We start from the raw sequence: 17,101 nt of genomic DNA on the forward strand, positions 1-17,101 counted from the left end.
AAAATCCCAAATAATCCCCAAAAATCATCCCCAAAACCCCCAAATAATCCCCAAAAAATCATCCCCAAAAATCTCAAATAATCCCAAAAAATCATCCCAAAAACCCCCAAATAATCCCCCAAAAAATCATCCCCAAAAATCCCAAATAATCCCAAAAAATCATCCCCAAAAATCCCTAATAATCCCCCAAAAAATCATCCCAAAAACTCCCAAATAATCCCCAAAAAATCATCCCAAAAACTCCCAAATAATCCCCAAAAAATCATCCCCAAAAATCCCAAATAATCCTAAAAAATCATCCTCAAAAATCCCAAATAATCCCAAAAAATCATCCCCAAAAATCCCAAATGATCCCCAAAAAATCATCCCCAAAAATCCCTAATAATCCCCCAAAAAATCATCCCCAAAACCCCCAAATAATCCCCAAAAAATCATCCCCAAAAATCCCTAATAATCCCCAAAAAATCATCCCCAAAAATCCCTAATAATCCCCAAAAAATCATCCCCAAAAATCCCAAATAATCCTAAAAAATCATCCCCAAAAATCCCAAATAATCCCAAAAAATCATCCCCAAAAATCCCAAATAATCCCCCAAAAAATCATCCCCAAAATCCCAAATAATCCCCAAAAAATCATCCAAAATTGTAGAAAATCCCAAATAATCCCAAAAAATCATCCCCAAAAATCCCAAATAATCCCCAAAAAATCATCCCCAAAATCCCCAAATAATCCCCAAAAAATCATCTGAAAATGCAGAAAATCCCCAAAAAATTCCGTTTAATAAAAAAATCCCCAAACCCCCCAAATAACCCCCAAAAAATCCACCGATTGGTCCCAGAATTCCCTGTTTTCCCCGATGACATCACAGCGTCCCCGATGACGTCACAGTGTCTTTGGTGACGTCGCCGATATCCCTGGTGACGTCACCGGTGTCCTGATGACATCACGGCGTCCCCATATGACGTCACTGGTGTCCCTGGTGACGTCACTGGTGTCCCGATGACATCACAGCGTCCCCAGTGATGTCACTGTACCCGATGACATCACAGCGTTCCCGATGACATCACAGCGTCTCTGGTGATGTCACTGCTGTCCCTGGTGACGTCACTGTCCCCGATGACATCACAGCATCCCTGGTGACATCACTGCTATTCCTGGTGACATCACTGGTGTCCCGATGATGTCACAGCATCCCCAGTGACGTCACTGGTGTCCCCAATGACATCACAGCGTCTCTGGTGACATCACTGCTGTCCCCGGTGATGTCACGGTCGCCCTGATGACATCACAGCCACCCTGGTGACGTCACTGGTGTCACCAATGGCGTCACGGCGTCCATGATGATGTCACAGCGTCCCTGGTGACGTCACCATCCCCAGTGACGTCACTGGTGTCCCCAAAGGCATCACTGGTGCCCCTGGTGATGTCACAGCGTCCCCGGTGATGTCACCACGCCCCCCAATGACATCACAGCGTCGCATGTGACATCACCAGCCCTGATGACGTCACCATCCCCAATCATATCCCAGCATCCCCAGTGACATCACTGGTGTCCCGATGACATCACAGCGTCCCCAGTGATGTCACCGTCCCCGATGACATCACTGGTGTCCTTGATGACATCACAGCGTCTCTGGTGACGTCACCGTCTGTGATGACATCACTGATGTCCTCGGTGATGTCATGGTGTCCCTGGTGATGTCACAGCATCCTCGGTGACGTCACAACACCCCTGGTGACGTCACAGCACCCCTGGTGACGTCACCGTCTCTGATGACATCACAGCATCCCAGGTGACATCACTGGTGTCCCCGGTGATGTCATGGTGTCCCCCATGACATCACAGTGTCCCTGGTGACGTCACCATCCCCAATGACATCACTGGTGTCCCCGGTGATGTCATGGTGTCCCCCATGACATCACAGTGTCCCTGGTGACGTCACAAGGTCCCCAATGACATCACAGCATCCTCAGTGACGTCACGGTCCCCGATGACGTCATTGGCCTCCCTGGTGATGTCACGGTGTCCCCCATGACATCACAGCGTCCCCGGTGACATCACAACACCCCCAGTGGCATCACCATCCCCGATGACATCACTGACGTCCCCGGTGACATCACCACGCCCCCGATGACATCACAGCATCCCCGGTGACGTCACCGCGTCCCCGATGACGTCACTTCCCCTCCAGCAGTGCCGGGATGTCCCCCCTGGCCCTTCGGATCCTCTCGGCCACCTCAGGGCCGGTGCCCGCCCCGGTGCCACCCCCGGCCAGCCGGACGGCGACGTCGCCCACGATGCCCCCGAGGTGCCGCCGGCCCAGCCCGCCCGCGGCCGACCACGCCCGCTCGGCCCCCTCCGCCCCCGCCAACACCCCCCCGCGGCCACCACCACCACCACCGCCGCCACCGTGGCCACCTCTGGCCGCCTCCTCGGTGGCCGCCACGGCGGCGCGGACGCGGCCGAGGATGCCCCGGTGCAGCCGGGCCGCGCCCTCGCAGGCGGCCGCCAGGCCCCGCAGCGGCCCCGTCGCCTCCCGCGCCCTCCGCGCCCGCCCCGCGGCCACCCCGGCCTCGTGCCGCGCCTCGGCCGCCTCCCCCCGCTCCTCGGCGGCCTCCGCCAGCGCGGCCGCGCCCCGGGCCACCCGCGCCTCGTGCTCGCTCAGGGCGGTGGCCACCTCCTCCTTGTCGAAGGCCAGCAGGTCCCGGGTGGCCGCGGCGGCGAGGAGGTCGCCCAGCCCTCGGTGGCACCGGCCCTTGGCGGCCTCCAGCCGCGCCGTGGTGGCCTCCAGCCGCGCCACGGCCGCCCCCTCGTCGGTGGCCACGGCCTGGCAGAGCTCGCCCAGCTCGGCGGCCCGGCGGCTCAGCCCGGCCCAGGCGGCCGCGGCCGCGGCCACCTCGTCCTGCCACGCCCGCGCCGCGGCCACCACCTCGGGCCAGTTGGCCCCCGGGGCGGTGGCATCACCGGTGGCATCGTGGGTGGCCCGGGCGAGGATGGTGCTCAGGGGGAAGGCGGGCGGCGGGCGCAGGGCGCGGGCGAGGTCGTGGGCCAAGGCCACCAGGGCTCCTCGCAGGGACGGGCACGTCGGGGCCAGCGCCAGGTCGCCCGCGGTGGCCCCCAGGACGGTGCCCAGCTCGTGCAGCGCGGCCACCGCGGCCACCAGCGGCTCCAGGGACGGAGGGGACACCTCGGGGGGCACCTCTGGGGGCACCTCTGGGGGCACCTGGGGGGACACGGGGAGGTGGCGGGGATGGCACGGGGGAGGGGGTGGCCCTTGTCACCTCCCGGGGTCCCCCTTGTCTCCTCCCGGGGTCCCCCTTGTCACCTCCTGGGGACACCTTTGTCCCCTGTCCCCTCCTGAGTGTCCCCTTGTCCCCTCCCAAGGACCCTCCTGTCCCTTGTCCCCTCCTCAGTGTCCCCCTTGTCCCCTCCCAGGGACACATTTGTCCCTTGTCCCCTCCTGGGGTCCCCCTTGTCACCTCCCTGTGTCCCCATGTCCCTTGTCCCCTCATGAGTGTCCCCCTTGTCCCCTCCCAGGGTCCCCCTGTCCCCTCCCAGGACCCTCCTGTCCCTTGTCCCCTCCTCGGTGTCCTCCCTGTCCCCTCCCAGGGACCCCCTTGTCACCTCCCTGTGTCCCCCTTGTCCCTTGTCCCTTCCTGAGTGTCCCCCCTGTCCCCTCCCCGGGACACATTTGTCCCTTGTCACCTCCCAGGGACACCCCTGTCCCCTCCTCAGTGTCCCCCCGTCACCTCCCAAGGACCCTCCTGTCCCTTGTCCCCTCCTGAGTGTCCCCCCTGTCCCCTCCTGAGTGTCCCCCCTGTCCCCTCCTCAGTGTCCCCCTTGTCCCCTCCCTGGAGGTCTCTCCTGTCCCCTTTGGGGACATCCCCCCTCCCTCTGTCCCCTCTGCCACCCCCTCCTGTCCCTGTCACCCCCTCCTGTCCCTGTCACCCCCCTGCCACCCCCTTCACTGCCCCCCCATCCCCTGTGCCACCCCCTGTCCCCCCCGTCCCCCTTGTCCTCTGTGCCACCCCCTGTCCCCTCTGTCCCTCCTGCCACCCCCAACCCCCTGTCCCCCTGTCCCTTCTGTCACCCCCTGTCCCCTTTGTCACCCCTCTGGCCCCTCTGTCACCCCCTGTCCCCTTTGTCACCCCTCTGGCCCCTCTGTCACCCCCCTCTCCCCCTTTTGTCACCCTCTGTCCCCCCTCTGTCCCCTGTGCCACCTCCTGTCCCCTCTGCCCCCCTTTGCCACTTTGTGTCCCCTCTGCCACCCCCCTGCCGGCCCTCTGTGTCCCCCTGTCCCCCTCTTGCCACCCCCCTGCCACCCCCTGTCCCCTCTGTCCCCCTCCTGTCCCCCCCTCCTGTCCCCCCTTCCCCTCATGTCTCCCCTGTCCCCCCTGTCCCCCCCTGCCACCCCCTGTCCCCTCTGTCCCCCATGTCCCCCCTTCCCCTCGTGTCCCCCTGTCCCTTCTGTCACCCCCTGCCACCCCGTCCTCTCTGCCACCCCCCGTCACCCCCATCCCCCCTGTCCCCCTCTACCACCCCCCCGTCCCCGTGTCACCCTCTGTGTCCCCCCCTGCCACCCCCCTGCCACGCCCTGTCCCCTCTGCCACCCCCTGTCCCCTCTGCCACCCCCCAGCCACCCCCTGTCCCCCCGTCCCCTCCCGTGTCCCCTCTGCCACCTCCTGTCACCCCCTGTCCCCCTCTGCCACCCCCTGCCATTCTCTGTCCCTCCTGCCACCCCACGTCCCCTGTGCCACCCCCTCCGTGTCCCCCTGTGCCACCCCCTGTCCCCTCTGTTCCCCCCCTGTGCCACCCCCTGTGTCCTCCCGTGTCCCCTGTGCCACCCCCCGTGTCCCCCTTGTCCCCTGTGCCCCTCGTGTCCCCTCTGCCACCCCCCCCGTCCCCTTCCCCCTGTCCCCTGTGCCACCCCCGTGTCCCCTGTGTCCCCTCTGCCACTCCCCTGTCCCCTTTTCTCCCCCCTCCGTGTCCCCCCGTGTCCCCTCCGCCACCCCCTCTGCCCCCTGTGCCACCCTCCGTGTCCCTCCCGTCCCCTTCCCCCTCCTCTGTGTCCCCCCGTGTCCCCTGTGCCACTCCCTGCCCCCCCTGTCCCCTCCGCCCCCCTGCCCCCCCGTCCCCTCCGCCACCCCCTTGTCCCCTTCCCCCCCCGTCCCCCCCATCCCCTGTGCCACCCCCGTGTCCCCCCCATCCCCTGTGCCACCCCCGTGTCCCCCCGATGTCCCCCCCCGTCCCCTGTGCCACCCCCGTGTCCCCCCCACCCCCCGTGTCCTCCCAATGTCCCCCCGATGTCCCCCCCTGTCCCCTGTGCCACCCTCTGCCCCCCCCACCCCCCGTGTCCCCCCCTGTCCCCCCCGTGTCCCCCCCATCCCCTGTGCCCCCCCCGTGTCCCCCCCGTCCCATGTGCCACCCCCTGTGCCACCCCCCGTGTCCCCCCCGTCCCATGTGCCACCCCCTGACCCCCCGTCCCCTGTGCCACCCCCTGTCCCCCCCGTGTCCCCCCCACCCCCTGTGCCACCCCCCGTGTCCCCTCCCGTCCCCTGTGCCACCCTCCCGTGTCCCCCCGATGTCCCCCCCCATCCCCTGTGCCACCCCCTGTCCCCTTCCCCCTCCTCCGTGTCCCCCCGTGTCCCCTGTGCCACCCCCGTGTCCCCCCCGTCCCATGTGCCACCCCCGTGTCCCCCCGATGTCCCCCCCTGTCCCCAGTGCCACCCTCTGTCCCCCCCACCCCCCGTGTCCCCCCCATCCCCTGTGCCACCCTCCCGTGTCCCCCCTGTCCCCTGTGCCACCCCCTGTCCTCTGTGCCACCCCCCGTGTCCCCCCCATCCCCTGTGCCACCCTCCCGTGTCCCCCCGATGTCCCCCCCTGTCCCCTGTGCCACCCTCTGTCCCCCCCATCCCCAATGTCCCCCCAATGTCCCCCCGATGTCCCCCCCTGTCCCCTGTGCCACCCTCTGTCCCCCCCACCCCCCGTGTCCCCCCAATGTCCCCCCGATGTCCCCCCCTGTCCCCTGTGCCCCCCCCGTGTCCCCCCCATCCCCTGTGCCACCCCCCGTGTCCCCCCAATGTCCCCCCCACCCCCTGTGCCACCCCCTCGTCCCCCCCTGTCCCCTGTGCCCCCCCCGTGTCCCCCTGTCCCCTGTGCCACCCCCCGTGTCCCCCCGATGTCCCCCCCCACCCCCCGTGCCCCCCCCTGCCCCCCCACCCCCAATGTCCCCCCCCCGTGCCGGGATTGTCCCACCTGGGCGCTCCCGGGGGTCTCCATGGCCGGTGGTGGCACTTGGGGACACGTCGGGGACACTCGGGGGGGCTCCGGGGACACCTCGGGCCGCTCTGGGGGGACACTGGGGGGGACCCGGGGGGGGGACACTGCGGGGGGGGCGGGGACAGGACGAGGCCCGGCCCGGGGGGGGGGGGGATGGGCGAGGGGACGTCACCGGGCCCGGGACCCCGCCCTGGGGGGACAGCGGGGGGCACCCGGGGGGCGACGGGGGCCCGTGTCCCCAACAGGGCCCCAAATGTCCCCAACAGGACCCCAAATGTCCTCTCGGGCTCCCCAGTGTCCCCAGCAGGGCCCCAAATGTCCCCAACAGGACCCCAAATGCCCCCAAAAGGGCCCCGATGTCCCCAAAAGGGCCCCGATGTCCCCAGCAGGACCCCAAATGTCCCCAACAGGACCCCGATGTCCCCAAAAGGGCCCCGATGTCCCCAACAGGACCCCAAATGTCCCCAACAGGACCCCGATGTCCCCAAAAGGGCCCCGATGTCCCCCCAGTGTCCCTAAAAGGACCCCATGGCCCCAAATGTCCCCCCAGTGTCCTCAACAGGACCCCAAATGTCCCCAACAGGACCCCGATGTCCCCAAAAGGGCCCCGATGTCCCCAACAGGACCCCAAATGTCCCCAAAAGGGCCCCGGGGTCCCCAAAAGGGCCCCAATGTCCCCCCAGTGTCCCTAAAAGGACCCCACGGCCCCAAATGTCCCCCAGTGTCCTCAACAGGACCCCAATGTCCCCTTGGGGTCCCCAACAGGACCCCAAATGTCCCCCCAATGTCTCTAAAAGGACCCCAATGTCCCCTTGGGGTCCCCAAAAGGGCCCCAAATGTCCCCTTGGGGTCCCCAACAAGGCCCTGGTGTCAAATGTCCCCCCAGTGTCCCTAAAAGGACTCCAACATCCCCTCGGGGTCCCCAAAAAGGTCCCAGTGTCCCCAACAGGACCCCAAATGTCCCCCAGTGTCCTCAACAGGACCCCAATGTCCCCTTGGGGTCCCCAACAGGACCCCAAATGTCCCCCCAATGTCTCTAAAAGGACCCCAATGTCCCCTTGGGGTCCCCAAAAGGGCCCCAAATGTCCCCCAGTGTCCCTAAAAGGACCCCAATGTCTCCTCAGGGTCCCTAAAAGGACCCCAATGTCCCCCAGTGTCCCCAACAGGACCCCAAATGTCCCCCTAATGTCCCTAAAAGGACCCCAGTGTCTCCTCAGGGTCCCCAAAAGGGCCCCCAATGTCCCCCTAATGTCCCTAAAAGGACCCCAATGTCTCCTCAGGGTCCCCAAAAGGGCCCCAAATGTCCCCCAGTGTCCCTAAAAGGACCCCAATGTCCCCTCGGGGTCCCCAACAGGACCCCACGGCCCCAATGTCCCCCCAGTGTCCCCAACAGGACCCCAAATGTCCCCCCAATGTCTCTAAAAGGACCCCAATGTCCCCTTGGGGTCCCCAAAAGGGCCCCCAATGTCCCCCTAATGTCCCTAAAAGGACCCCAATGTCTCCTCAGGGTCCCCAAAAGGGCCCCAAATGTCCCCCAGTGTCCCTAAAAGGACCCCAATGTCCCCCCAGTGTCCCCAACAGGACCCCAAATGTCCCCCTAATGTCCCTAAAAGGACCCCAATGTCCCCTTGGGGTCCCCAACAAGGTCCCAGTGTCCCCAAAAGGGCCCCAAATGTCCCCCTAATGTCCCTAAAAGGACCCCAATGTCCCCCTAATGCCCCTAAAAGGACCCCAAATGTCCCCTCAGTGTCCCCAACAGGACCCCAAATGTCCCCCTAATGTCCCTAAAAGGACCCCAAATGTCCCCCTAATGCCCCTAAAAGGACCCCAATGTCCCCTCGGGGTCCCCAACAAGGTCCCAGTGTCCCCAAAAGGACCCCAAATGTCCCCCTAATGTCCCTAAAAGGACCCCAAATGTCCCCCTAATGTCCCCAACAGGACCCCAATGTCCCCTCGGGGTCCCCAAAAAGATCCCAGTGTCCCCAACAGGACCCCAGTGCCCCCCCAGTGTCCCCAACAGGGTCCCCACCTCGGGGCCACCCTGAGGGCCCTGTGACACCCCGATGTCCCCTGGGCCACCTTGGGGACACCCCGATGTCCCTCCTTTGGGGACACCAAGGCCACCCCCATGTCCACAGGGCCACCTTGGGGACACCCTGGTGTCCCCAGGACCCCTCCCAGTGTCCCCAAGGTGTCCCCAGGACCCTCCCAGTGTCCCCAAGGTGTCCCCAGGTGTCCCCAGGACCCCTCCCAGTGTCCCCAAGGTGTCCCCAAGGCCCTCCCAGTGTCCCCAAGGTGTCCCCAGGTGACCCCCCAATGTCCCCAAGGCCCTCCCAATGTCCCCAAGGTGTCCCCAGGTGACCCCCTGACATCCCCAGGACCCCTCCCAGTGTCCCCAAGGTGTCCCCAGGACCCTCCCAATGTCCCCAAGGTGTCCCCAGGTGACCCCCTGACGTCCCCAGGACCCCTCCCAGTGTCCCCAGGGTGTCCCCAGGTGACCCCCTGACATCCCCAGGACCCCTCCCAGTGTCCCCAAGGTGTCCCCAGGTGACCCCCTGCCATCCCCAAGGCCCTCCCAGTGTCCCCAAGGTGTCCCCAGGACCCTCCCAGTGTCCCCAAAGTGTCCCCAGGTGACCCCCTGACATCCCCAGGACCCCTCCCAGTGTCCCCAAGGTGTCCCCAGGTGACCCCCTGACATCCCCAGGACCCTCCCAGTGTCCCCAAGGTGTCCCCAGGACCCTCCCAATGTCCCCAAGGTGTCCCCAGGTGACCCCCTGACGTCCCCGGGACCCCTCCCAGTGTCCCCAGGGTGTCCCCAGGTGACCCCCTGACATCCCCAGGACCCTCCCAGTGTCCCCAAGGTGTCCCCAGGTGACCCCCTGATGTCCCCAGGACCCTCCCAGTGTCCCCAAGGTGTCCCCAGGTGACCCCCTGACATCCCCAGGACCCCTCCCAATGTCCCCAAGGTGTCCCCAGGTGACCCCCTAATGTCCCCAAGGCCCTCCCAGTGTCCCCAGGGTGTCCCCAGGACCCTCCCAATGTCCCCAAGGTGTCCTCAGGTGACCCCCCAATGTCCCCAGGACCCTCCCAGTGTCCCCAAGGTGTCCCCAAGGCCCTCCCAGTGTCCCCAAGGTGTCCCAGGTGACACCCCAATGTCCCCAGGACCCCCCCAGTGTCCCCAAGGTGTCCCCAAGGTGTCCCCAGGTGACCCCCTGACGTCCCCGGGACCTCTCCCCGTGTCCCCAAGGTGGCCCCAGGACCCTCCCAATGTCCCCAAGGTGTCCCCAGGTGACCCCCTAATGTCCCCAGGACCCTCCCAGTGTCCCCAAAGTGTCCCCAGGTGACCCCCTGACATCCCCAGGACCCCTCCCAGTGTCCCCAAGGTGTCCCCAGGACCCCTCCCAGTGTCCCCAAGGTGTCCCCAGGACCCTCCCAATGTCCCCAAGGTGTCCCCAAGGTGTCCCCAGGTGACCCCCTGACGTCCCCGGGACCTCTCCCCGTGTCCCCAAGGTGGCCCCTTGGGGCCACCTTGGGGACACGGGGAGAGTCCCCGGGGACGTCGAGGTGTCCCCAAGGTGTCCCCTCATGTCCCCCCCGTCCCCCCTCACCCCTCCCCCTCCGCCACCTCCCCCAACCTCCTCCTCACCTCCTCCACCTCCCCATCCCCCCCGGACGTCCCCAAGGCCACCGCGATGTCCCCGAGGACCCTCCTGCTCTCCGGGAAGGTGGCCGGGCGCGTCCCCAGCAGCCGGGCCACCCCGGCGTCCCTCGCCACCGCGGCCACCAAATCCCTCAGGTGCGTCGCCACCTGGCCCAGCCCGGCCAGGGCGGCGGCCACGTGGCCGCCGGTGGCCCTGGCGGCCTCCAGGGCGGCCCGGGCGGCGGCGATGTGGTCGGCGCGGGCGCGGTGGCGCAGGGCCAGCCGGCGCTGGTGGCCCCGGGCCTCGGCCAGGTGACGCCGCGACGCGGCCAGGGAGCGCAGGGCCACCTCGCACAGCGCGGCCAAGGCCGCCAGCAACGGGACCAGGTGGCCCTCGGGGGACACGCCCAGGGCCTGGCGGGCCCAGTCCAGGGACACTGCGGGGACAGGGACAGGGACGGGTCACCGGGGTCACCAGGGTCATCCTGGGGTCACCAGGGACACTGCGGGACAGGGGACACACTGGTGGCACCAGGGACACTGTGGGGACAGGGATGTGTCACCAGGGTCACCAGGGTCATCCCGGGGTCACCAGGGACACTGCGGGAACAGGGACGGGTCACCAGGGTCACCAGGGTCATCCCGGGGTCACCGGGGACACTGTGGGGTCACCAGGGACACTGAGGGGTCACCAGGGACAGGGACAGGGACGGGTCACCGGGGTCACCAGGGTCATCCCGGGGTCACCGGGGACACTGAGGGGACAGGGACAGGGACGGGTCACCAGGGACACTACTGGGACAGGGACGCACTGGTGTCACCAGGGTCATCCCAGGGTCACCAGGGACACTGAGGGGACGGGGACAGGGACAGGGACGGGTCACTGGGGTCGTCCCGGGGTCACTGGGGACACTGCGGGGACAGGGATGTGGCACCAGGGTCATCCTGGGGTCACCAGGGACACTGTGGGGACAGGGACACACTGGTGGCACCAGTGTCACCATCCCAGTGGCACCAGGGACACTGTGGGGACAGGGACACACTGGTGGCACCAGTGTCACCATCCCAGTGGCACCAGGGACACTGTGGGGACAGGGACAGGGACGGGTCACCAGGGTCATCCCGGGGTCACCGGGGACACTGCGGGGACAGGGACAGGGACGGGTCACCAGGGTTGTCCCGGGGTCACCGGGGACAGCCTGGGGTCACCAGGGACACTGCGGAGACAGGGACAGGGATGGGTCACCGGGGTCATCCCGGGGTCACCGGGGACACTGCGGGGTCACCAGGGACACTGAGGGGTCACCAGGGACAGGGACGGGTCACCAGGGTCGTCCCGGGGTCACCAGGGACACTGCGGGGACAGGGACAGGGACGTGTCACTGGGGTCATCCCGGGGTCACCAGGGACACTGAGGGGACAGGGACAGGGTGGCACTGGCCTGGTGGCACCAGTGCCATCCCAGTGTCACCAGGGACACCCCAGTGTCACCACCCCAGTGTCCCCATCCCAGTGTCCCCAGTGCCATCCCAGTGCCATCCCAGTGCCATCCCAGTGTCCCCATCCCAATGTCCCCATCCCAGTGTCCTCATCCCAGTGTCCCCAGTGCCATCCCAGTGCCATCCCAGTGCCATCCCAGTGTCACCATCCACCATCCCAGTGTCCCCAGTGCCATCCCAGTGCCATCCCAGTGCCATCTCAGTGCCATCCCAGTGTCCCCATCCCAGTGTCCCCAGTGCCATCCCAGTGCCATCCCAGTGCCATCCCAGTGTCCCCAGTGCCATCTCAGTGCCATCCCAGTGTCACCATCCCAGTGTCCCCAGTGCCACCCCAGTGCACCCCAGTGTCCCCATCCCAGTGCCACCACCCCAGTGTCCCCATCCAGTGTCCCCAGTGCCATCCCAGTGTCCCCATCCCAGTGTCCCCAGTGCCACCATCCCAGTGCCATCCCAGTGCCATCCCAGTGTCCCCATCCCAGTGTCCCCATCCCAGTGTCCCCAGTGCCATCCCAGTGTCACCATCCCAGTGTCATCCCAGTGTCCCCAGTGCCATCCCAGTGTCCCCAGTGTCCCCATCCCAGTGTCCCCAGTGCCATCCCAGTGTCCCCAGTGCCATCCCAGTGTCCCCATCCCAGTGTCCCCATCCCAGTGTCCCCAGTGCCATCCCAGTGTCACCATCCCAGTGTCATCCCAGTGTCCCCAGTGCCATCCCAGTGTCCCCAGTGTCCCCATCCCAGTGTCCCCAGTGCCATCCCAGTGTCCCCAGTGCCATCCCAGTGTCCCCATCCCAGTGTCCCCAGTGCCACCATCCCAGTGTCCCCATCCCAGTGTCCCCAGTGCCATCCCAGTGTCCCCATCCCAGTGTCCCCATCCCAGTGCCATCCCAGTGTCCCCAGTGCCATCCCAGTGTCACCATCCCAGTGTCCCCAGTGCCATCCCAGTGTCACCATCCCAGTGTTCCCCATCCCAGTGTCCCCACCCCAGTGTCCCCAGTGCCATCCCAGTGTCCCCATCCCAGTGTCCCCAGTGCCCTCCAGTGTCCCCAGTGCCATCCCAGTGCCACCATCCCAGTGTCCCCATCCCAGTGTCCCCAGTGCCATCCCAGTGTCCCCAGTGCCATCCCAGTGCCACCATCCCAGTGTCCCCAGTGCCATCCCAGTGCCACCATCCAGTGTCACCATCCCAGTGTCCCCAGTGCCACCCCAGTGTCACCATCCCAGTGTCCCCAGTGCCATCCCAGTGCCACCCCAGTGTCCCCAGTGCCACCCCAGTGTCCCCAGTGCCATCCCAGTGTCCCCATCCCAGTGTCCCCAGTGCCATCCCAGTGTCCCCATCCCAGTGTCCCAGTGCCACCATCCCAGTGTCCCCATCCCAGTGTCCCCAGTGCCACCCCAGTGTCCCCATCCCAGTGTCCCCATCCCAGTGTCCCCATCCCAGTGTCCCCAGTGCCATCCCAGTGTCACCCCAGTGTCCCCATCCCAGTGTCCCCATCCCAGTGTCCCCATCCCAGTGTTCCCAGTGCCATCCCAGTGTCCCCATCCCAGTGTCCCCAGTGCCATCCCAGTGTCCCCATCCCAGTGTCCCCATCCCAGTGTCCCCATCCCAGTGTCCCCAGTGCCATCCCAGTGTCCCCAGTGTCCCCATCCCAGTGTCCCATCCCAGTGTCACCAGTGCCATCCCAGTGTCCCCATCCCAGTGTCCCCAGTGCCATCCCAGTGTCCCCAGTGCCCTCCCAGTGCCACCATCCCAGTGTCACCATCCCAGTGTCCCCAGTGCCATCCCAGTGTCCCCATCCCAGTGTCCCCATCCCAGTGTCCCCAGTGCCATCCCAGTGTCCCCAGTGCCATCCCAGTGTCCCCATCCCAGTGTCCCCAGTGCCATCCCAGTGTCCCCAGTGCCATCCCAGTGTCCCCATCCCAGTGTCCCCAGTGCCACCCCAGTGTCCCCATCCCAGTGTCCCCAGTGCCACCCCAGTGTCCCCATCCCAGTGTCCCCAGTGCCATCCCAGTGGCCCCATCCCAGTGTCCCCAGTGCCATCCCAGTGTCCCCAGTGCCGTCCCAGTGTCCCCAGTGCCATCCCAGTGCCACCATCCCAGTGTCCCCAGTGCCATCCCAGTGCCACCATCCCAGTGTCCCCAGTGCCATCCCAGTGTCACCATCCCAGTGCCACCATCCCAGTGTCCCCATCCCAGTGTCCCCATCCCAGTGCCACCATCCCAGTGTCCCCATCCCAGTGTCCCCATCCCAGTGTCCCCATCCCAGTGTCCCCAGTGCCATCCCAGTCCCCTCCCAGTAGTTCCTGCTCAACTAAACTGCTCCAGACTGGTCCATACTGGTCTATACTGGTCCATACTGGTCCATACTGGTCAGGGCAGGGGAAAGTCTCCCTTGGTCTATAGAGCTTCCTACTGGTCCATACTGGTCTGTACTGGTCTATACTGGTCCATACTGCTCCATACTGGTCTGTACTGGTCCCACTGCTCCATACTGGTCCGTACTGGTCCCCACTGCTCCATACTGGTCTGTACTGGTTCCCACTGCTCCATACTGGTCCCACTGCTCCATACTGGTCCCACTGCTCCATACTGGTCCATACTGGTCCCACTGCTCCATACTGGTCCCACTGGTCCATACTGGTCCATACTGGTCCCCACTGCTCCATACTGGTCCATACTGGTCCCACTGCTCCGTACTGGTTTCTACTGGTCCCACTTGTCCATACTGGTCCATACTGGTTTATACTGGTCCATACTGGTCAGGGCAGGGGAAAGTCTGCTTTGGTCTATAGAGTTTCCTACTGGTCCATACTGGTCCCCACTGCTCCATACTGGTCCATACTGGTCCCCACTGCTCCATACTGGTCCATACTGGTCCCCACTGCTCCATACTGGTCTGTACCCGTCCCCACTGCTTCATACTGGTCCATACTGGTTCCTACTGATCCCTGCTGCTCCATACTGGTTTCTACTGGTCTATACTGTTTTCTCCTGGTCCATACCGGTTTCTACTGGTCTATACTGGTTTCTACTGGTCTATACCGGTTTCTACTGGTCCATACCAGTTTCTACTGGTCTATACTGGTTCCTACCGGTCCATACCAGTTTCTACTGGTCTATACTGGTTTCTACTGGTCCCTACTGGTTTCTACTGGTCCATACTAGTTTCTACTGGTCCCTACTGGTTTCTACTGGTCCCTACTGGTTTCTACTGGTCCATAGTGGTTCCTACTGGTCTATACCAGTTTCTACTGGTTCATACTGGTCCGTACTGGTTTGTTACTCACTGATGGGGCTGATGACGACCAGCAGGGCCACGACCAGGCCCTGCCCGGCCTGGAAGAGCCTGCGGCGGAGGCGGATCCCGTCCAGCTCCCTCTGGGTGTCGTCGGCCGCCGCCTGGGCCAGCGCCGCCAGCGCCCGGAACAGCCCGGGGTCCTCGTCCGGCGCCGTGGCCGGAGCCGCCGCGGCCAGCTGGGCGTCCAGGACCCCCCGCAGCTGCCCCAGGACCCCCTCGGCCTCCTCCAGGGCCTTCCCGGCCTCCGCCAGCGCCGAGTCCAGGGATTCGGGCTCAGCCAAGGCCTCGGAAAGGGCAACCAGGGCCTGCAGGGCCCGGAGCCGGGCGGGGTGGGCGTGGGAGAGAGCTGGGATTTGGGGGGGTCCTGGGGGTCCTGGGGGGGTCAGGAGTGGGGATCCAGGCGGGATCCGGGGGTTTTGGGGGGTCCTGGGGGTCCATGGAGGGGCCTGGGGGGAAAAACAGAGGGGAGAGGGTGAGTGAGGAGGGGGCACGGGGGGGATTTTGGGGGGTCCTGGTGTCCAGGAGGGGTCTCAAGTGTTTTGGGGAGGGGTGCCAGGTGGGATTTGGGTTTTTTTCGGGGGTCCTGGGGGTCCTGGGGGGGTCAGGAGTGGGATCCAGGTGGGATCCGGGGATTTTGGGGGGTCCTGGGGGTCCATGGAGGGGCCTGGGGGGAAAAACAGAAGGAGGAGGTTTGGGGGAGATTTTGGGAGGTTTGGGGTATCCAGGGATTTTGGGGGGTCCTGGGGGGGTCCCAAGTGGGATCCAGGTGGGATTCGGGGGTTTTGGGGGTCCCAGGGGTCTTGGGGAGGGGTCCTGGGTGGGTTTTGGGGGGTCCTGGGTGTCCATGGAGGGGCCTGGGGGGCGACATGAGGAAGGAGGTTTGGGTGGTATCCAGGGATTTTGGGGGGTCCTTGGGGGGGTCCTGAGTGGGATCCAGGAGAGATTTAGGGGTCTGGGGGGTCCTGGGGGGGTCCTGAGTGGGATCCAGGGGGGATTCGGGGGTTTTGGGGGTCCCAGGGGTCTTGGGGAGGGGTCCTGGGTGGGTTTTGGGGGGTCCTGGGTGTCCATGGAGGGGCCTGGGGGGGGACATGGGGAAGGAGGTTTGGGGGGGATCCAGGGATCTGGGGGGGGATCCAGGGATTTTGGGGGTCCCAGGGGGGTCATGAGTGGGATCCAGGGGGGATTTGGGGGTCTGGGGGGTGCTGGGGGGGTCAGGAGTGGGATCCAGGCGGGATCCGGGGGTTTTGGGGGGTCCTGGGGGTCCATGGAGGGGGCCTGGGGGGGAAAAACAGAGGGGAGAGGGTGAGTGAGGAGGGGGCACAGGGGGGATTTTGGGGGGTCCTGGGTGTCCAGGAGGGGTCTCAAGTGTTTTGGGGAGGGGTGCCAGGTGGGATTTGGGTTTTTTTTGGGGGGTCCTGGGGGGTCAGGAGTGGGATCCAGGTGGGATTTGGGGATTTTGGGGGGTCCTGGGTGTCCAGGAGGGGTCTCAAGTGTTTTGGGGAGGGGTGCCAGGTGGGATTTGGGGTTTTTTCGGGGGTCCTGGGGGTCCATGGAGGGGCCTGGGGGGGAAAAACAGAAGGAGGAGGTTTGGGGGGATCCAGAGTTTTGGGGTTTCCAGGGATTTTGGGGGGGTCCTGGGTGTCCAGGAGGGGGTCCCAGGTGTTTGGAGAGGGTCCCCTGGGATTTTTGGGGGGTCCCAGGGGTCTTGGGGAGGGTCCCCTGGGATTTTTGGGGGTCCCAGGGGTCTTGGGGAGGGGTCCCCAAGTGGAACCCAGGTGGGATCCGGGGATTTTTGGGGGTCCTGGTGGTCCTGGGTGTCCTGGGGGAGGGGTCACCAGGGGTTTTTGGGGGTCCTGGGTGTCCAGGAGGGGTCTCAAGTGTTTTGGGGAGGGGTGGCAGGTGGGATTTGGGGGTTTTTGGGGGTCCTGGGGGGGTCAGGAGTGGGATCCAGGCGGGATCCGGGGGTTTTGGGGGGTCCTGGGGTTCCATGGAGGGGCCTGGGGGGGAAAACAAGGGAGGAGATTTTGGGGGGATCCAGAGTTTTGGGGTCTTCAGGGATTTGGGGGGGTCCTGGGTGTCCTGTGGGGGTCCCAGGTGTTTTGGGGAGGGGTCCCAGGTGGGATTTGGGGTTTTTTGGGGGGTCCTGGGGGGGTCAGGAGTGGGATCCAGGGAGGATTTGGGGGTCTGGGGGGTCCTGGGGGGGTCAGGAGTGGGATCCAGGCGGGATCCGGGGGTTTTGGGGGGTCCTGGGGGTCCATGGAGGGGCCTGGGGGGGAAAACAGAGGGGAGAGGGTGAGTGAGGAGGGGGCACGGGGGGGATTTTGGGGGGTCCTGGAGGGGTCCTGAGTGGGATCCAGGAGGGATTTGGGGGTTTTGGGGGTCCCAAG

At 65.3% G+C, this 17,101-nt stretch overlaps 2 protein-coding genes across 3 annotated transcripts; both read right to left on the reverse strand.

Annotated features, from left to right (window-relative positions):
• Positions 1 to 1,427: 1,427 nt before the first annotated feature.
• On the reverse strand, positions 1,428 to 6,390 carry LOC135408773 (spidroin-1-like). 2 transcript variants are annotated; one of them, XM_064643774.1, is made up of 2 exons: positions 6,258 to 6,390; positions 1,428 to 3,213 (listed from the first exon to the last, which is right to left on the reverse strand). In XM_064643774.1, exons 1-2 carry the CDS (start codon positions 6,279 to 6,281, stop codon positions 2,179 to 2,181), a joined length of 1,059 nt encoding a protein of 352 aa, XP_064499844.1. In that variant the 5' UTR covers positions 6,282 to 6,390; the 3' UTR covers positions 1,428 to 2,178. The 2 variants fall into 2 exon arrangements, with proteins under 2 accessions (XP_064499844.1, XP_064499843.1); XM_064643773.1 differs by having other exon boundaries at positions 1,428 to 3,225.
• A 3,495-nt stretch (positions 6,391 to 9,885) lies between these two features.
• On the reverse strand, positions 9,886 to 15,225 carry LOC135408774 (caskin-1-like; the record flags this gene model as incomplete). Its single annotated transcript, XM_064643775.1, has 2 exons — positions 9,886 to 10,358; positions 14,704 to 15,225. Coding segments are annotated over 2 exons (995 nt in total), but the record flags the coding sequence as incomplete, so codon positions are not given.
• Between the last annotated feature and the right edge of the window lie 1,876 nt (positions 15,226 to 17,101).

Source organism: Pseudopipra pipra, unplaced genomic scaffold, assembly GCF_036250125.1.
Source record: "Pseudopipra pipra isolate bDixPip1 unplaced genomic scaffold, bDixPip1.hap1 HAP1_SCAFFOLD_623, whole genome shotgun sequence".
NCBI classification, from domain to species: Eukaryota; Metazoa; Chordata; class Aves; order Passeriformes; family Pipridae; genus Pseudopipra; species Pseudopipra pipra.